The following is a 14,134-nucleotide window of genomic DNA, read 5'->3' as shown; positions in this document are numbered from 1 at the left end:
AGTAGGAAAATCTTCAAGGCTGCCATTTTAGTGCTCCTCAATTACTTTATTTCTTTTTGTATTAATCCCTATGTCTCACACCATGGCTCTTTCATGGCTCTGCGAAGGCCTGAGGAGGATGCATATTCAGGTCGGTCCCTGGGAGCGCAAGACCAAAGGAGCTACATGGACAAGACAAGAATACCAGTCTGGGGAGGAGAGCATCACCAATGTTAAAGGGGCCATATCATGTTTTTAGGGGTTTCCTTCTCCTGTACTGTGTTATATAGGTTTGTGTGCTCTAAATGTTCTGAAAAGGCTCAAATCAAAACCTTTCCTCCAGAGGGAGTTTCTCTCCAACACACTCCCCCTGCCTGCAACGACTTCATTGGAAACTATTGTTTACTTCCTTAACATAATGACATCATTATGTTACACATCTATTGGCTAGCTCTCCAAAACATTGTTGGGCTAAAGATTCACATGATACCATGTAGTAGGGTGGTTCCAGTCCTACTACGGTCAGCATGTCGTTGTGTTCCTGGGCAATACACTTCACCCCAAAATTGCTCCTTTGGGGATTCGCCCACAGTATTGAATGTACGTAAGTTGCTTTGGATAAAAACCTCTAACAAGTGACATGTAATGTAATGACAGATGTATGTAGTGCTGCAAGCTAGCTGAGGACGTAACCATAGAAACAAAACTACCTCTTTTCACCATAACACTCTGAGCCTAAACTCGCTGTGAGTGAAAATCAGATCACGTATCGTGAATTCAGCTTAAGAGGAGGAACATATCTAAGCAGTTGTCCAATCACAACAGAGCCGGCAAGTTAACCAATCGGAGCAGACTGAGCTCTGGTGACAAATCACAGTAAAGGCACAAAATGCAAATAAGAACCAGCGAATAGTTGTATGTCCTCTCTTATGCTCGAACATAATAAAGACTAATGTTCCAACTGCAGAGAAAATGAAATGGTGTGGTACAGTTTTAAAACTATATGGTTGTATGTTGTAGAGAAGTGTTAGCTGCTCTGCAGGATAGAGGTTGAGCTCTATATGGAGGTCGAGACAAAGTGTGATGTGTGTGTACCGGTATTCAGCAGCGTTGAGCGTGTGGAGATGTTGATTTCCTGCAGAAGCTCCAGTGTTTCAGTATGGAAGAGACGAATGGAAGAGCCCTCGGAGAACGCCATCCACACCCCTCCACCAGCACACGCCATGTGAACCACGCTGATCATTCGGTCTGGGTGCACTTCAAACGTCTATGAAGGAAAGAAGAACAAAGTTGTAGTTTAATTTTTCACTTTTTGTGTCATGCCAAAGATCTGGATCATCACATATGGGATAATAAAGCAACATTACCAAGTTATATAAATTATAAAAATGATGTGAAAAAAAGATTACAATCTCATTAAGAACTTTTATATCCCTATAAACATTTATTTTGTAAGTAACTATACACAGAATAAACTGCAACATACTTAGAAAAGCTACATTTTGCTTGGGAGGTCAATCTTTGAATCCAAATCTACAAAATAAATATATATTTGTCTCTTACAGTATCAAACATAGTATTACGCACTGCCCTATAAAGAGGAGACACATATGGACTGGATCAATCAAAGAGTAACTCAAACAAATCCTGTGTTCTACTTCTAAACTGCATACCATCCAGGTGTAAATGTAAGTGGTAAAATACCAGCTCGAAAGCTGGACAAAAAAGGATTTGAATTTTTTTTCAATACTTTACAATCGAAAAATAAAAGGAAAAGGAACAGTGGATTGTAGGAAATGGAAAAGAAACAACAATCGAAAGGAAAGAAAGACAAAGACAATGTGTCAAACACATAAAAACTATAGCAACCAAGGAAAGCTCAGACTGTGCTGACTGCATCATGCTTCATCCTAGCTCACTCTGTTAACAGCTCCTTAATTGGTATGCCAACTACAGTGACATTCATTTCAAAGTTGATTTACTGAGTGCTCACACATGTCAAAACATTACAAGATAACTGTCACAGGATGACATGATGAGGTCAGTAGACGCTCTCTCTATTCAGTATACTTTCTGTAAAAAAACTGCCCCCCTCCCTAATTTTGGAATTAACAAAAGTCCCTGACACACGGGGCATATATTTGCATCATTTCACTGGCTGCTGTGTTTTTAACAGCACAATGGAAAAAAAGGAGAGTTTGAGGCACACAGTCTTAATGAGCAGCTTGAAATAAATGCAATGAGCCTTATCATGGTAACACATGCAGCCCCTGCGGTCCGAGGCATGACAAGGGTTGGTTTGGGCATCATCCTGGAACTCATATCACCGACAACGTATGAGTTGCATGAGGCTGGGCAATTAGTCAGTGAGAGCGCAGGAGAGTGAAGATGAAAATATCTCCCCAACCCCCCTTACCCCAACCCAAGTGCACCGGCAGACAGGGATTACCACCTGTTTGTGTGCCCTTGCCAGTGGGTCCTCCTTTGTTTGAAATTAGGGAAAAGGAGAGAAGCCTTTGATGTGTTTTCTCTTTCAATTGACTCCTCAGCAGCGGGTGCCTGCTCCGCCTGGGAAAGAATATGCAATGCATCTCTTGCTTTTTCAAGTGCAGCCATCCAAAAATTACATATCCATAATAAAAAGGCTTATTTCAACCTTCAATAACCCATTGCAATTCAAATAAGTTGACAAGTTTATAAAGGAAAAACATACTGTGCTGAATAATGCTTCATAATTATCACATTAATCAATATTTGGCGTGGTGGTTTCTAAAAGGGACTTCTAATCCATTGTTGTCATGCTGTTGTTGTTGGATGCCATCTTGCTTACCATATGCTTGAAACCACCTGGGAGGCTGTCTGGGAAGCTAAATGTATATATAGTCTCATTTGACTGGGATGCAAAGGCGTCTCAAAAAGGGTCTGAAAGTGTGTGTAAGAATGCAATGTTGTTGCATAAGAATCATTCAAAATCAGAACACTGTATTTATGCAAGGGAATTTGGGTTTGGTGACACGTGCAGCTTTTTAAAATAAAATAAAATATAAAACAAATAAATGTTATTATTACTATAAGCAATAAATAAGATAAAATAAAATGGATTAAAGACATTGATACACAAACAAGTACGAGTAAAAATGTCTGAGAAAAAATAAAATGAAAACATAAAAAGTTAAAGGTAAAAAAGTGCACATTGTACTACAACATGTATGTGTAATATAAAATATACAGTGGTGTATATATTTTCTTTGGTACAACTTGCTCTTTTTCAGAATTAAATTAAATTAAGATAAATAAAATATTAAATATTTATACAAACACAAGAAGTTAAAAGAATGTGCAATAAAACAAACAATACATAGAAAATGTATGGTTAAATAAACATAGGAAGGTAAAAATATGCACATTGTACTACAATTTGCAACATATTGATTAAAATCTACACAATGGTGTATTGGTATTGATAACATATTAATGCCGAATAACACTTTTTAAGAGGGAGTAGCTGCTCATGATGTATAAAGACTTTAATTTAATTTAAAGAAGAGTTGCTCATCTCCAATGTATTTATATAGACCTAACATGTTTACACGCTAACCGTTCTGTGTCAAATACGGGATAAGTCCAAGGTACAATAACTGCTGCCCCTGACTATCAACCTGATTTAAGTCTGCTGGATCCAGCGTTGCTTACAGAAATGAGGTGGTCAGTGAAGCTTGACAGTAGTAAGGCGCCCTTTACACTAAACTCAGCAGTGTCACACTGACGGCAGCATCTCTCCACCAGCAGTGGGAAATATCAGAGCTAAAGCCACAAGCAGTACAGCTGGTCTGAACAGCTCATAAGTCCTTCATTACGCCAGCTGACTAGGTGTCTTTGTCGGTTCCTGAGCACTAAGTCCTGGAAAGCTGGTAGGAGAGGAAATAGTCATTGGAAGGGGAAGCAACCACACCTGCCAGTCAGTATTGATCAAAGCTTCTATGTCCATTCATATCCCTCTTTGTTGAGGTTTTGTACTGACTCAGACCTCTACAAAGTGTGTGAAATAATACAGAGATTGGCCATTAAAACTAACAAATAAATGTGAGATGTGTGGCAACTAATGAGTGAGCCGTAGAAGAATGTAAAAATCAAACGATCATCAAAGCGGGACGTTATCCTCAGATTCAAATCATCCCCTAGTGTGTCAAAATCCACACAATAATAATGTTAGTTGATTGGCTGAGATTTTCTTCATTTTCTACCCAATTAAGTTGTTTCCAATTCCCATTGTGTGCTATGATTCCTGCTGCTACTGACTCCCTTTAGTTGTCCTGATAGGAATGTAAATGTGAAATGCAATTTAACTGATTATTTTTTGGTAGAAGTAAACAAGTTTAAATGGATTTTCAAATGTTTCCACGTTTCAAAATGTGATGTCACCTTTCATGAGGAAACTGATGACCTCAGTTTACTGTTAACAGGGTCTTCTGGTGGTCAGGGGAGATCAGAACATGCCTGTTGTACGCGCAAGTAGAAAATAAAAAAAATGAGCTAGTAATCATGCTTTTTGGGTTGAAGGGAGGAATATTTCATTGCAGTATGTCTGTTGGTCTCTGTGAATGACTTACTGCCTGTCGCTAAATGGCAACCACTAGCTGCTAGCAGTCTGCTAGGCGTCTACTTAGCTAATTTAAGTCAGGAATTGAATTGGGTTGGCATTTCATAGTTGTACCTTGTATTGTGAATTTAGGATTTTATGTGACAAATAAAGTGAATACAATTCTAATTGTTCTTTATCTAGCACTTATACCTATTTTGTTAGCTTAACCTAAGCTTGTTGACAAAGGATATTTATGGAGCAGCATTTCACTTTTGGGGAAAACAAGTCTGTTTTTCGCAAGTCTAAATTAGCATCCAAATCAATGTCCCATTCAATATAATGTACAGATGTAATAAGGTAAAAAAACTTTCGCTAGCTGGTAACAAGGCCTCACACTTCCTTATCGCCTCCCTATTTCACTAGATGGTCATTTCGACTCCAAAAATAAAAACCAAAGTCAGGGTTTTGAAACTTGGGCGACGTCAAAGAAACTACATCTATCAATTGTTTGCATCTCATGGCTGCACTATAACCAGTTCTCTTAATAAATCTGCTAGACAAACAAGAGCTACCAGAAGTGGGAATTGTAGCTGGTTTCAGCAGTGTCAGCACCTCAGGTAGGGTTAACTTAATCAAAACTGCCACCAGAGTGAGCATCTATTGGATCAGTACCAACATTTAGGATTAATTGGAATAACTTTGTTGACCCTCTGTCTTTCCATCTAGCACCGCCAGGAGGAAAAGATTGTTTCTTTCAACAAGTTTCTTTTCAACCAGATTCTTGCACAAGTATGTACATCAGGCTCAGCTATACTTTGTGTTTAGTGGTAATATAAGCACATGTTAGCATGCTAACACACTATTGTACATGTGTAACCATACTTAACATTAGAACTGCCAAACTGCACTATTGTATTTTTGTCATTGTAAGTATATCTATTTTTGTATGTCTCTTACCACGCAGTGCTTTCTATTTCTTACACTTTGTCAGCACTATGTTTTTTTTTTAGATGCCTAGTGTACAGTACATAATCAAAGAGTTCAAAGCTGCAGGAACACACACATTTTTTCTTTGGTTATGGTCCTTCGGGTTTCTGTTGCTGGCGAATTAACCACATAGGAGGCAGGAGATTTTACCCAAAACAGACTGAAAAGGGTTGTATTTGAATAACACTGTGTCATCACGGCATTGACTTTGAAGATTTAAAAAGAGATTAAATAAAGCGTTTCGGTGCAACTATAAGCAGTGTCAAAAGAGGCAGGATACACTGTCCAGCAAGTCATGGATAAAGGTTTTAAAAATGCATAAAACTGACAAAGTGGCAAACTTTCAAGGAAACCAACAGAAAGAGTACAAGTGAATATGTGTCAAGGACCCTATAGTCTTGCTCCAAGTCATATCTCCTGCTACAGGTGTCAAGTAATGCTTCTCCAGATCCTGGATATGCACTGCAGCCCCGTTGAAGGCAGCTCTCTTGAGTCCATATTAGCGAGGAACACAAGGTTAGCGAGGAAGTAACCAGAGCTGACCTGTTCAGCTCTGTGGGAGATACAGTGAACCAGAACTATGGCTTCACTGCGTGGCCAGTCAGCTGATTAAGCTAGTGTCTCCGGGGGACTGGGCGAAGGAAAAGAAGTGAAGGAATAAAAGACATTGGAAGCTCAGCTCACTCCTGATTATGAGGATGTTGAGGCAACATCAATAAGTAGCTTTGTCTCTATTGATGGGCCAAATTTGTCTGCTGCTTATTCTTTTTTTTTGCAACTTTTTAGAGAAAAACATGCAAAAGTATTCACATAATAATTTGCATTTTATATGATTTAAGAATTTATTTCTTCCTTGCTGAGTCATTTTTATCTTCGGATATGTTTTTTTTGCCATGAGGAAAACCCAACATTTGCCCCTATTTGATTCTGGTTTTCTGGGAGTGTAGCTATGTTTTCAAACTGAATGTATATGAAGTTGGTAATGATATATTAATGTTGTCTACTTTAAGTGCTTTATTTCGTCTGGTTATTGAAGTTCAGCATCATATGTTTGTGTTGTTGTTGTTTTTCCGGAGAAATGTTTGCGTAGCACACATGCAACTTTTGTACAAAAGCCCATTTAAACAGCAACGCAAACTCACATCAGGGAGCTATAATTAAATGGTAATGGTTTGCAGTTCGCTACCTGAATACGATAATAACTTCACCCAGAACAGTTTGTTGTCTGTCATTCATTATAGTCTACCGCAGTCGGAGAGGGCGCCCCCTTCATACACCTAATGACACACTGTGCCGATGAACACCTTGGAGAAAGACTACACAAAAATGGAAAGCATGACAGAGACACCCAGGATGATTTCACTGTGATAATGAATATCATCACACCATAACTCAGAGCGCTACAGCTAAATAAAACTTTTTTGTGTGTGAGATCTCCCACATTGTAGGAACCTACAGAGTTTCATTCGTGTTCAATGCAGTGACCTGCAGGTAATGCATTTTGATGACATCACAGATTACAATGATGGTTCTTTAAGGCTGTGTGTCAACATCTTTTCAGAAAAAAAGTAGCTAAGAGATGGGTTTTTTCACTGCAAAACAAGCAAATAAAGATGAAATGTTGTCGAGTAGTCATCAGGCCATGGTTTAGTGATGACTGAGCTTGTAAACAGAGACAAGAAATGTCATTGAAGCTGATTCTTTGACTGGCTTGACGATCCTATCAAACAAAAGTGTTTCAATTGCTAAATATAAATCTATATATAAATCTATATTATATTCCTTATGTCTGGTGTGGGAGAGAAACTCCCTATTGAGGGAACGTTGGGATTTTAGCCTTTGCAGACCATTTATATGCACAAAAACCTATAACACACTACAGAAAAGAGAAAACCCCAAAAAGAATATTAGGGCCCCTTCAAAAAGTTTTTAAATAATTACTAATAATGTAAAATATATGTTAAATGTATTCACTTATTACATCCAGGTCCAGTTATTTCCATCTGGCTAAACACATCCTTTAAAAAACATTGTATACACAAGCAGAAAATACATACGCTCATTTTCCTCCATTCCAATACACTTAAAATATTTTTCCCCATCAAAAAAACTTGACATACACTACGATAATCCAATGAGGCTATGTTTATGTTATTTATACAAGATAAGGAAATGTAAACCGTGTATTTGAGCAATGCTGCAACCATGCAGCCACAGTATCTCTATATTTCCCTTCTTCAAGCTCTAGTCTTTGCTCGACTTTAATGCGTAATATCAATTTAAATAATGCACGGTTCTGATCGTTTTCTCATGGGAAAACATTTTTTTTTATGGATGAAAATCGTTCTGGTAAATGTCGACATTATATGCCCAGCAATGATTTAGTCATTTACCTGAGTGGTAAGGCTGGAGCTGTCAACGGCTGTGACAGAGTTCCCGCAGCTCGCCCACACCGAGTCATCCAACACCAGCAAGGTCCGCACAGGGTCGGACCCCAGTCTCACACATCTGCAGGAGTCCTGTTCCCAACAATCATCTAGAGGGAAAAAAAACACAACAATGAAAAAACAAAAGCACCGCTCAAAATAAAACAAAGATATCGCACGAGATATAAGAAACACTCAAAATGACTGGCTATTATCACCGCTAGCCTACCAGTTATACTAATAAGCCCTGAACACATGCCCCACTTCTATTTGAACGCTGTCACGTTGAGCGAAGCATTTATATTAAATTCTTCCCACTTGTATCACAGCAAGTTGGCTCGGTGTTTACTTTCAAATTTTTCTTAAAGCTATTTAATGTCGTCGAGCAAATGCTGAAGCATCAGCAGAGAGGGCTTGGAGTGGAGTCTCGTTTGAGGGAAGAGCTACGAAGAACAGGTCGACTAAATATAGACCGGGACTTCCATTTGGATTGCCACACACTGCGAATTACAATGTTTGCACCTTTGCCACCCACATGCTAATAAGTCTGGCGTAGACTTTAATCTACTTTCCACTCAGTTCTCCTTGCGCCCGCTGTCTCGATTTCCCCTTTTTGCTTCATCAGTGGTAAAATGAAGCAGATCTTTTTTTCTTTGAGCTTTAATCACGCCGCAGCTACCACCACAGAAGCACATTATAAAGTGAATTACATAAGCATTTCCATTGCTATGCGTTAATGAAGCAAAATTAGAGAATGGGGTGCAACCAGCCATTTAATTAACATTTTGAGTTGTTTATTTCTGCCTTTCATAGCAGAATAGCTTTACAATGCCTTCTGACTCTACAGGTTAATTGCTTGGCATGTTATAAAGGTCATTTCTTTCCCACCTTTTCAAAATTCACTCTTGTAAATGTCCCTACGGCTCCTTGCAAAGTTCCAAGACCATAACAGCATGTTTACCTCTTTAGCGCAGCAGGGGACCAGGCTCTTTGTACCAGAAACTTTTTGTCTTTTCTTGAAAATACTTACATTGTCTGATGAAATTAGGTCTGATGTGCATATCTAGGTAGCGGAAGCAGCAGTATTCCCAAAGATCAAATGTTTTGGCAGCTGCATACACCTTTCAATACAGCCTTGTCATTTCCTGGTTGCTTCAGACTTGTTTAGAGACAGTAGCACGCTAAGTGAACGACATACATCTTTAACAGATGTGCCGATTTCACAAACATTCCCCGGTACCCTCCAGAGCTTTTTCTCCTGTCCTTTTTTTTAATACAAAGCATGAATAGTAATATTTAATCGGCAGGCAGCAGCTTGCTGTAATTAATCATCCTTTCTGCTTGGGAGGAGAGAGGAGCTCAAGAGGAAGGCAGGCGCGTTGACACACTGTGGCCAGGTAAAAGGAAGCCAGTGATAGAGCTATTGTGCCGGCGCTGGCTGTGAAGACCGCAAACCGCTGCTGAGAAGGTGTTAAGCCCCCCTGGCCTTTTGCAATGCCTGACTAAACATGTCATGCCATCAACCACAAAGTGAAGTGTTATTTTCATACTTACAGTGGGTGGGAAAATCAGTAATGGAAAGCATCGTGTGAAGGTAAAGCAACGGTAAAGTGGGTCTAAGCTAGAAGGTTGAAGGAAAATGTATTTGTTTCCCAAATAATACTAATATGTATTGGCCAATATGAATAAAAAGGTTACCTGCTATGAATGTGAATCTTATCAGTACTGTCACTGTCTCAGTGTCTGTCTTCTTTTTTTTATAAGCCAATATTGTCAGCATTTGACATATTGTCGGAGTGTGAAAAAGTAACACTTTTAAAAATATGTTTTAAGTAACATTATCAACAGACTGTGAAAAGGTAACATTCAATATTCGGTTAAAGACGTTTTTATAATGTATCTACAGTGAAAATAGCAAGATAAGTTTCTTACAGAACTACACATAGGTTTTTCCTCTCTGAATTTATTCCAATAAACAAAAAAAACAAAACAGAACGTGTGGCCCTGTTGGTGGCAAAAAACCCAGATGGAGATTATGGATTTTAAGATAATTAGTTTTATTTCATAGGGCTCTTAGAATTCATTATGCTGCCAAAATCTGGAGCTCCAGCTTTTAGTTAAAAATATAGTTGTTTTTTTTTTGCTGACTGTAAATGTACCAGCAGGGAAGTGAAATGCTTCCTCTGTTTTTTTTAAGAAGCTGGCTATGCTTTACACATCAAAAGCTCTGGTACCTATCTAAAAAAGCTAAATAGAGGACCTTGTACAAATACATACCAAATAAAACACGATACATATAATTAACTGAATAATCAAAACACACACTTTGTCTATTTATGTTCGACTTCCTTTGATACATGCACACCCTATAACAATAAAAGGCCTTATTAAGTTTGGGATTTTGAACTAGGCTCACTGGATGAAGACTATGGCAGCCATTGGCCGTGTATCTCACACAGGATTCTCCTTCATTTATTTTCGCTGCATCCCGGGCTTAGTACTACCCATGATAATTGTGACTGGTTTAAGAATGACTAACAATCTAGAGCTTTTTCATCCCCTATATCAGAATGATGCAGATGGATCTTTCTCTAGTGCTGACACAGCGCTAACCCACTTCCAAAGCATTTTAGCATATAACAGACAATTTCACCATTCTCACATCTCTAATTGCCCTCAGTGATGGAACATTTACTCAAGTACTGTACTAACTGTACTTTTACTTTTAACTCAACTGTATTTATTTTTATAACTTTTTTTTTACTAGCTACAGATATAAATGTAATATAAATCAACTAAAATATCATTATAATTTATTATAGGTTAAGATACCAAGGTTATATCAAGTAAATAAAAGAAAACAACAACAACTTCAACATTGACATAAAATAATGAATAATAAAAACCCAAATATGATGTGTACATATATTTAATCCTGAAATGGGCCATTTAGCCTAATGAGTACTTTCTGTATATTTTGATGGTAATACTTGTGTATCTAATACTTGCATACAGCTTTGAATGCAGGCCTTTGACATGCAACAGAGTGTTTTACACTGTGGTAAAGATCCTCTACTAAAAACTAAATCTGAATACTTTTTCCTACTGTTCTTATAGAGAAGGGCAACATGAAATGTACCGTTTTGATTTCTTCCATAAACCATCATGGTGCCATTCCGGAGGCCTGCAAACAGGAAGCGAGAGGAGTGCTTCAGGCACAGCACAGGGCAGCCCTCTGGGTTATGGAGGGTCAGCAGGCATTGGGCTGTAGTGTCCACACTACCGTAAACAAGTATGCTGGAAGAAAAAAAGCAGCACAAGGCGACGTGATAAATGAGTGTCATTTCAAATGACAGAGTGCCTCGTTTTCATGCAGTTTGATTCAACAGTGCACTTTGGAGCAAAGCATTGTGTATGTGCAACCACTCTATCTTTCTCCTGTTTGAAATGCCATCTGAACTTCGCTGCATCTTATTGTATTCTTCAGAATGACAAATGCTCATGACTGTTGTCTCTCCGTCTGAGAATAAAATGTTAAATAGGATTGGAGCTGACAGTTTTTCCAAGTGCTCTGAAAATTGCTGAAATTGTTTGTTTTTTTATTTTACTGTATGTCTTTTTTTCTTATTCCCTTGACAGATGCTTACAATAAAAAAAAAGAGTCAGCGTAGAAAACCTGCTGACGTTTGGTTTAGGCTGACTAAACACTACTGTAAAGGAGAATTACAGGAAAGTGGTAATATAAAGTCAGAATCTGAAAATAAAGAATATTCTCCTTTTTTTAAAGTCTTTTTTTCCACAGTAACAAGGACAGAAGAGTGAGATTAAACCTTTCCTCCATTACACCGAGGGGATCAGAAGGTTTATTGGATTTGAAAATGAAACTGTGATCTTAGCAGCTGTAGCAGTATTGATGCTGTGTCGGGGTATCAACTCTGATTTCTTGCTTTGATGAAATATTGACAACCAAATCTAAACTGTTAGAAACCTCAGGGGACCGTAACAGAGGATAGAAGATGGGGGGTGTACTAAATAACATTTGTGTTCCCTTTGTAATTCTGCATTTTCAATTGCATATTTTTTATTTCCATTAAATCTCATCTTTATTGATTAGAGACCTTTTTGGGTGAAAAAATCTGTCATCCTTTGACTGGTGGTAAATATGCTGGTAAGTCTAAGGATGTCTGACAATCCGATCAAAAACAATAAGAATATTGTGCCTCCTTGTATCTACAAGGAGCCCAATTACGATGTCTGTCAGGCTAACAATTGTCTTTGGAGATCGATCACCTCTGTCAATTTGTGATTTAATTGAAATCAATAGAAGATCGATGACTTGTCAGTCTCGGATGGACTATTGGCAGGCAGCACGCTAACATTTAAACTGTCATTTCTGAATTTTAACTTTACAAATGTTTACTTCGATGACTGACATTAAACTAATTAGCATCATAATGTAGCTGTGAGGAAGTAAATGTTTTGGCCAGACCGGGTCCAATTGATTATGATCTCTGTCCTCTCCTTTCTTTTATCGCCTTTTTTTTCTTAGTAAAAGTAACAACAATACTTCAGTGTATAATACACGACACAGCAGCTTTCAGGCCGATTCTCTGTTTGCATCCTAAAGTGGGCAGGGCTGCCATTTTTGCATAGCGCTGCTCTCGTCTATACTCATTCTTTAATCACCCAAATAATATTTTTCGCTCATGTATCTCATTCTGTGATTAAACTCTCACCGCCCATCGTCTAATCCAACACAAATGTTGGCGCCGCTCCCTGACGGGGCCTTGTGAACTCCTGCCTCCGTTTCCTCAGTCGGAGAAGGTTCTGGCACATATTCCAGACATCGGATGGCCGAGTCTACCTGCAGGCTTTTCACAGTCCTTGGCATGGGCCTGTTGAGGGAAAATATCTCAATCTGGCCATGCAAGCCTTCTCCGCCAGCCACCTGTAGGGAGAAAAAAAGCTGTTTGAAAAAGGTCAAGACCTCATGTTAAGCTGGACTGACGGACTGAATCACAATGCCAAGGGTAATAACTACTTTAGTGAAACAGAAACAAAAAGAGATAGGAGCAAAACCAGCCTCTCTTTAGATCATGCTTGCTTCTCTGTCTTAATCAAATTCAGGAGTTCGGAGGATAATAGGTCTCTAGTTTAAACATTCTCTACCTGTCAGCAATTTAGATTTAAAAAAAAGCTCAAATCAATTATCCTTTCAGACCTTGTCGTTTGCAGCCCTGCCTCACTTTTTTTTTTTGAATATCATTTGGAATTTTAAATACATGGTGTAATGGATTCACAATGTCATCTCTAGAACATCAAACAATTCTTATAGCGCTGCGATCTTTTCATCAGCCGAGAACAGAGGCTCTTCTAAGTTTCTGAAAGGCTCTGAGTTGCTTATCAATGAGGTTTTTTTTTCCAAGATCAAGTTAGTGGTCTATTGCTTGAGTCATTTAGTGATTACGTAAAAAAAAAATACATTTGTTATTATTTGGACTGATATGTTGTTTTTGATATGTCCAAGGTCAAATTAAGAGCCTAAGATGCTTTGTTAAGTTCCGGCAAATAAGTAAACACAAGTTTCTATAAAGCTGGGAGCTTTCACTGGCTCAAATTGGACCAAATCTCAACCATCAAAGCCTGTACCGGTTTTTGAAAAGGCACTTGTTTTTTCCCTCTAACAAACAGAAAGGCAACCTTGGATGCTATCAGAAAAGGTCCACCAATCATGCCGAGCTTCCCCTGGCAATTCACACCGCACAGGCTGAGTGTTTGCTTCAATAGTGGCTTCATTTCCTATGCACCACATTTAGATTGGTCTTTGTGTAGGCCTGTCTAAGCCAATGCTGGGAAAACGAGGACAGCAGGAGTCCTTCAACCTATCTCTGATGCATTCCAATTAAGGTGGCATTGCTCCCATTCCTAAACAATTAAAGTGTCGCTGTGGGTTTTCAATATGATTTCAATCATTAATCCTGCACAAGGGCCAAGGTGGATGTCCAGACGGAATACAATGTCCTTCTGGGGAAAGGAAGCACGGCTGCTCGCTGCTAGACACCAAAGATTTATTCTCCGTATGAATCACATCGTGTGAATGTGACATGAGCTAAATATAGTCTTTAGCTCTTCTCCTCCACGCTCACCCTTATTTGCATGC

General features: G+C 38.6%; 1 protein-coding gene across 4 annotated transcripts in view; it reads right to left on the bottom strand.

Moving 5' to 3' along the window:
* The window catches only part of arhgef10la (Rho guanine nucleotide exchange factor (GEF) 10-like a), a 137,974-nt gene that overhangs the window by 10,310 nt on the left and 113,530 nt on the right, over positions 1-14,134 (bottom strand). For all 4 annotated transcript variants that reach the window (XM_063910855.1, XM_063910856.1, XM_063910859.1 and 1 more), the window contains 4 exons: positions 12,711-12,922; positions 11,114-11,271; positions 7,942-8,084; positions 1,075-1,246 (listed from right to left, as the gene is read on the bottom strand). In XM_063910855.1, the coding sequence (XP_063766925.1) occupies positions 1,075-1,246; positions 7,942-8,084; positions 11,114-11,271; positions 12,711-12,922 (685 nt within the window). The remainder of the gene's footprint in view (positions 1-1,074; positions 1,247-7,941; positions 8,085-11,113; positions 11,272-12,710; positions 12,923-14,134) is intronic.

The sequence above is a fragment of the Eleginops maclovinus genome, chromosome 20 (assembly GCF_036324505.1).
Source record: "Eleginops maclovinus isolate JMC-PN-2008 ecotype Puerto Natales chromosome 20, JC_Emac_rtc_rv5, whole genome shotgun sequence".
Lineage (NCBI taxonomy): Eukaryota > Metazoa > Chordata > Actinopteri > Perciformes > Eleginopidae > Eleginops > Eleginops maclovinus.
This window is presented reverse-complemented; position numbering and strand designations above follow the sequence as displayed.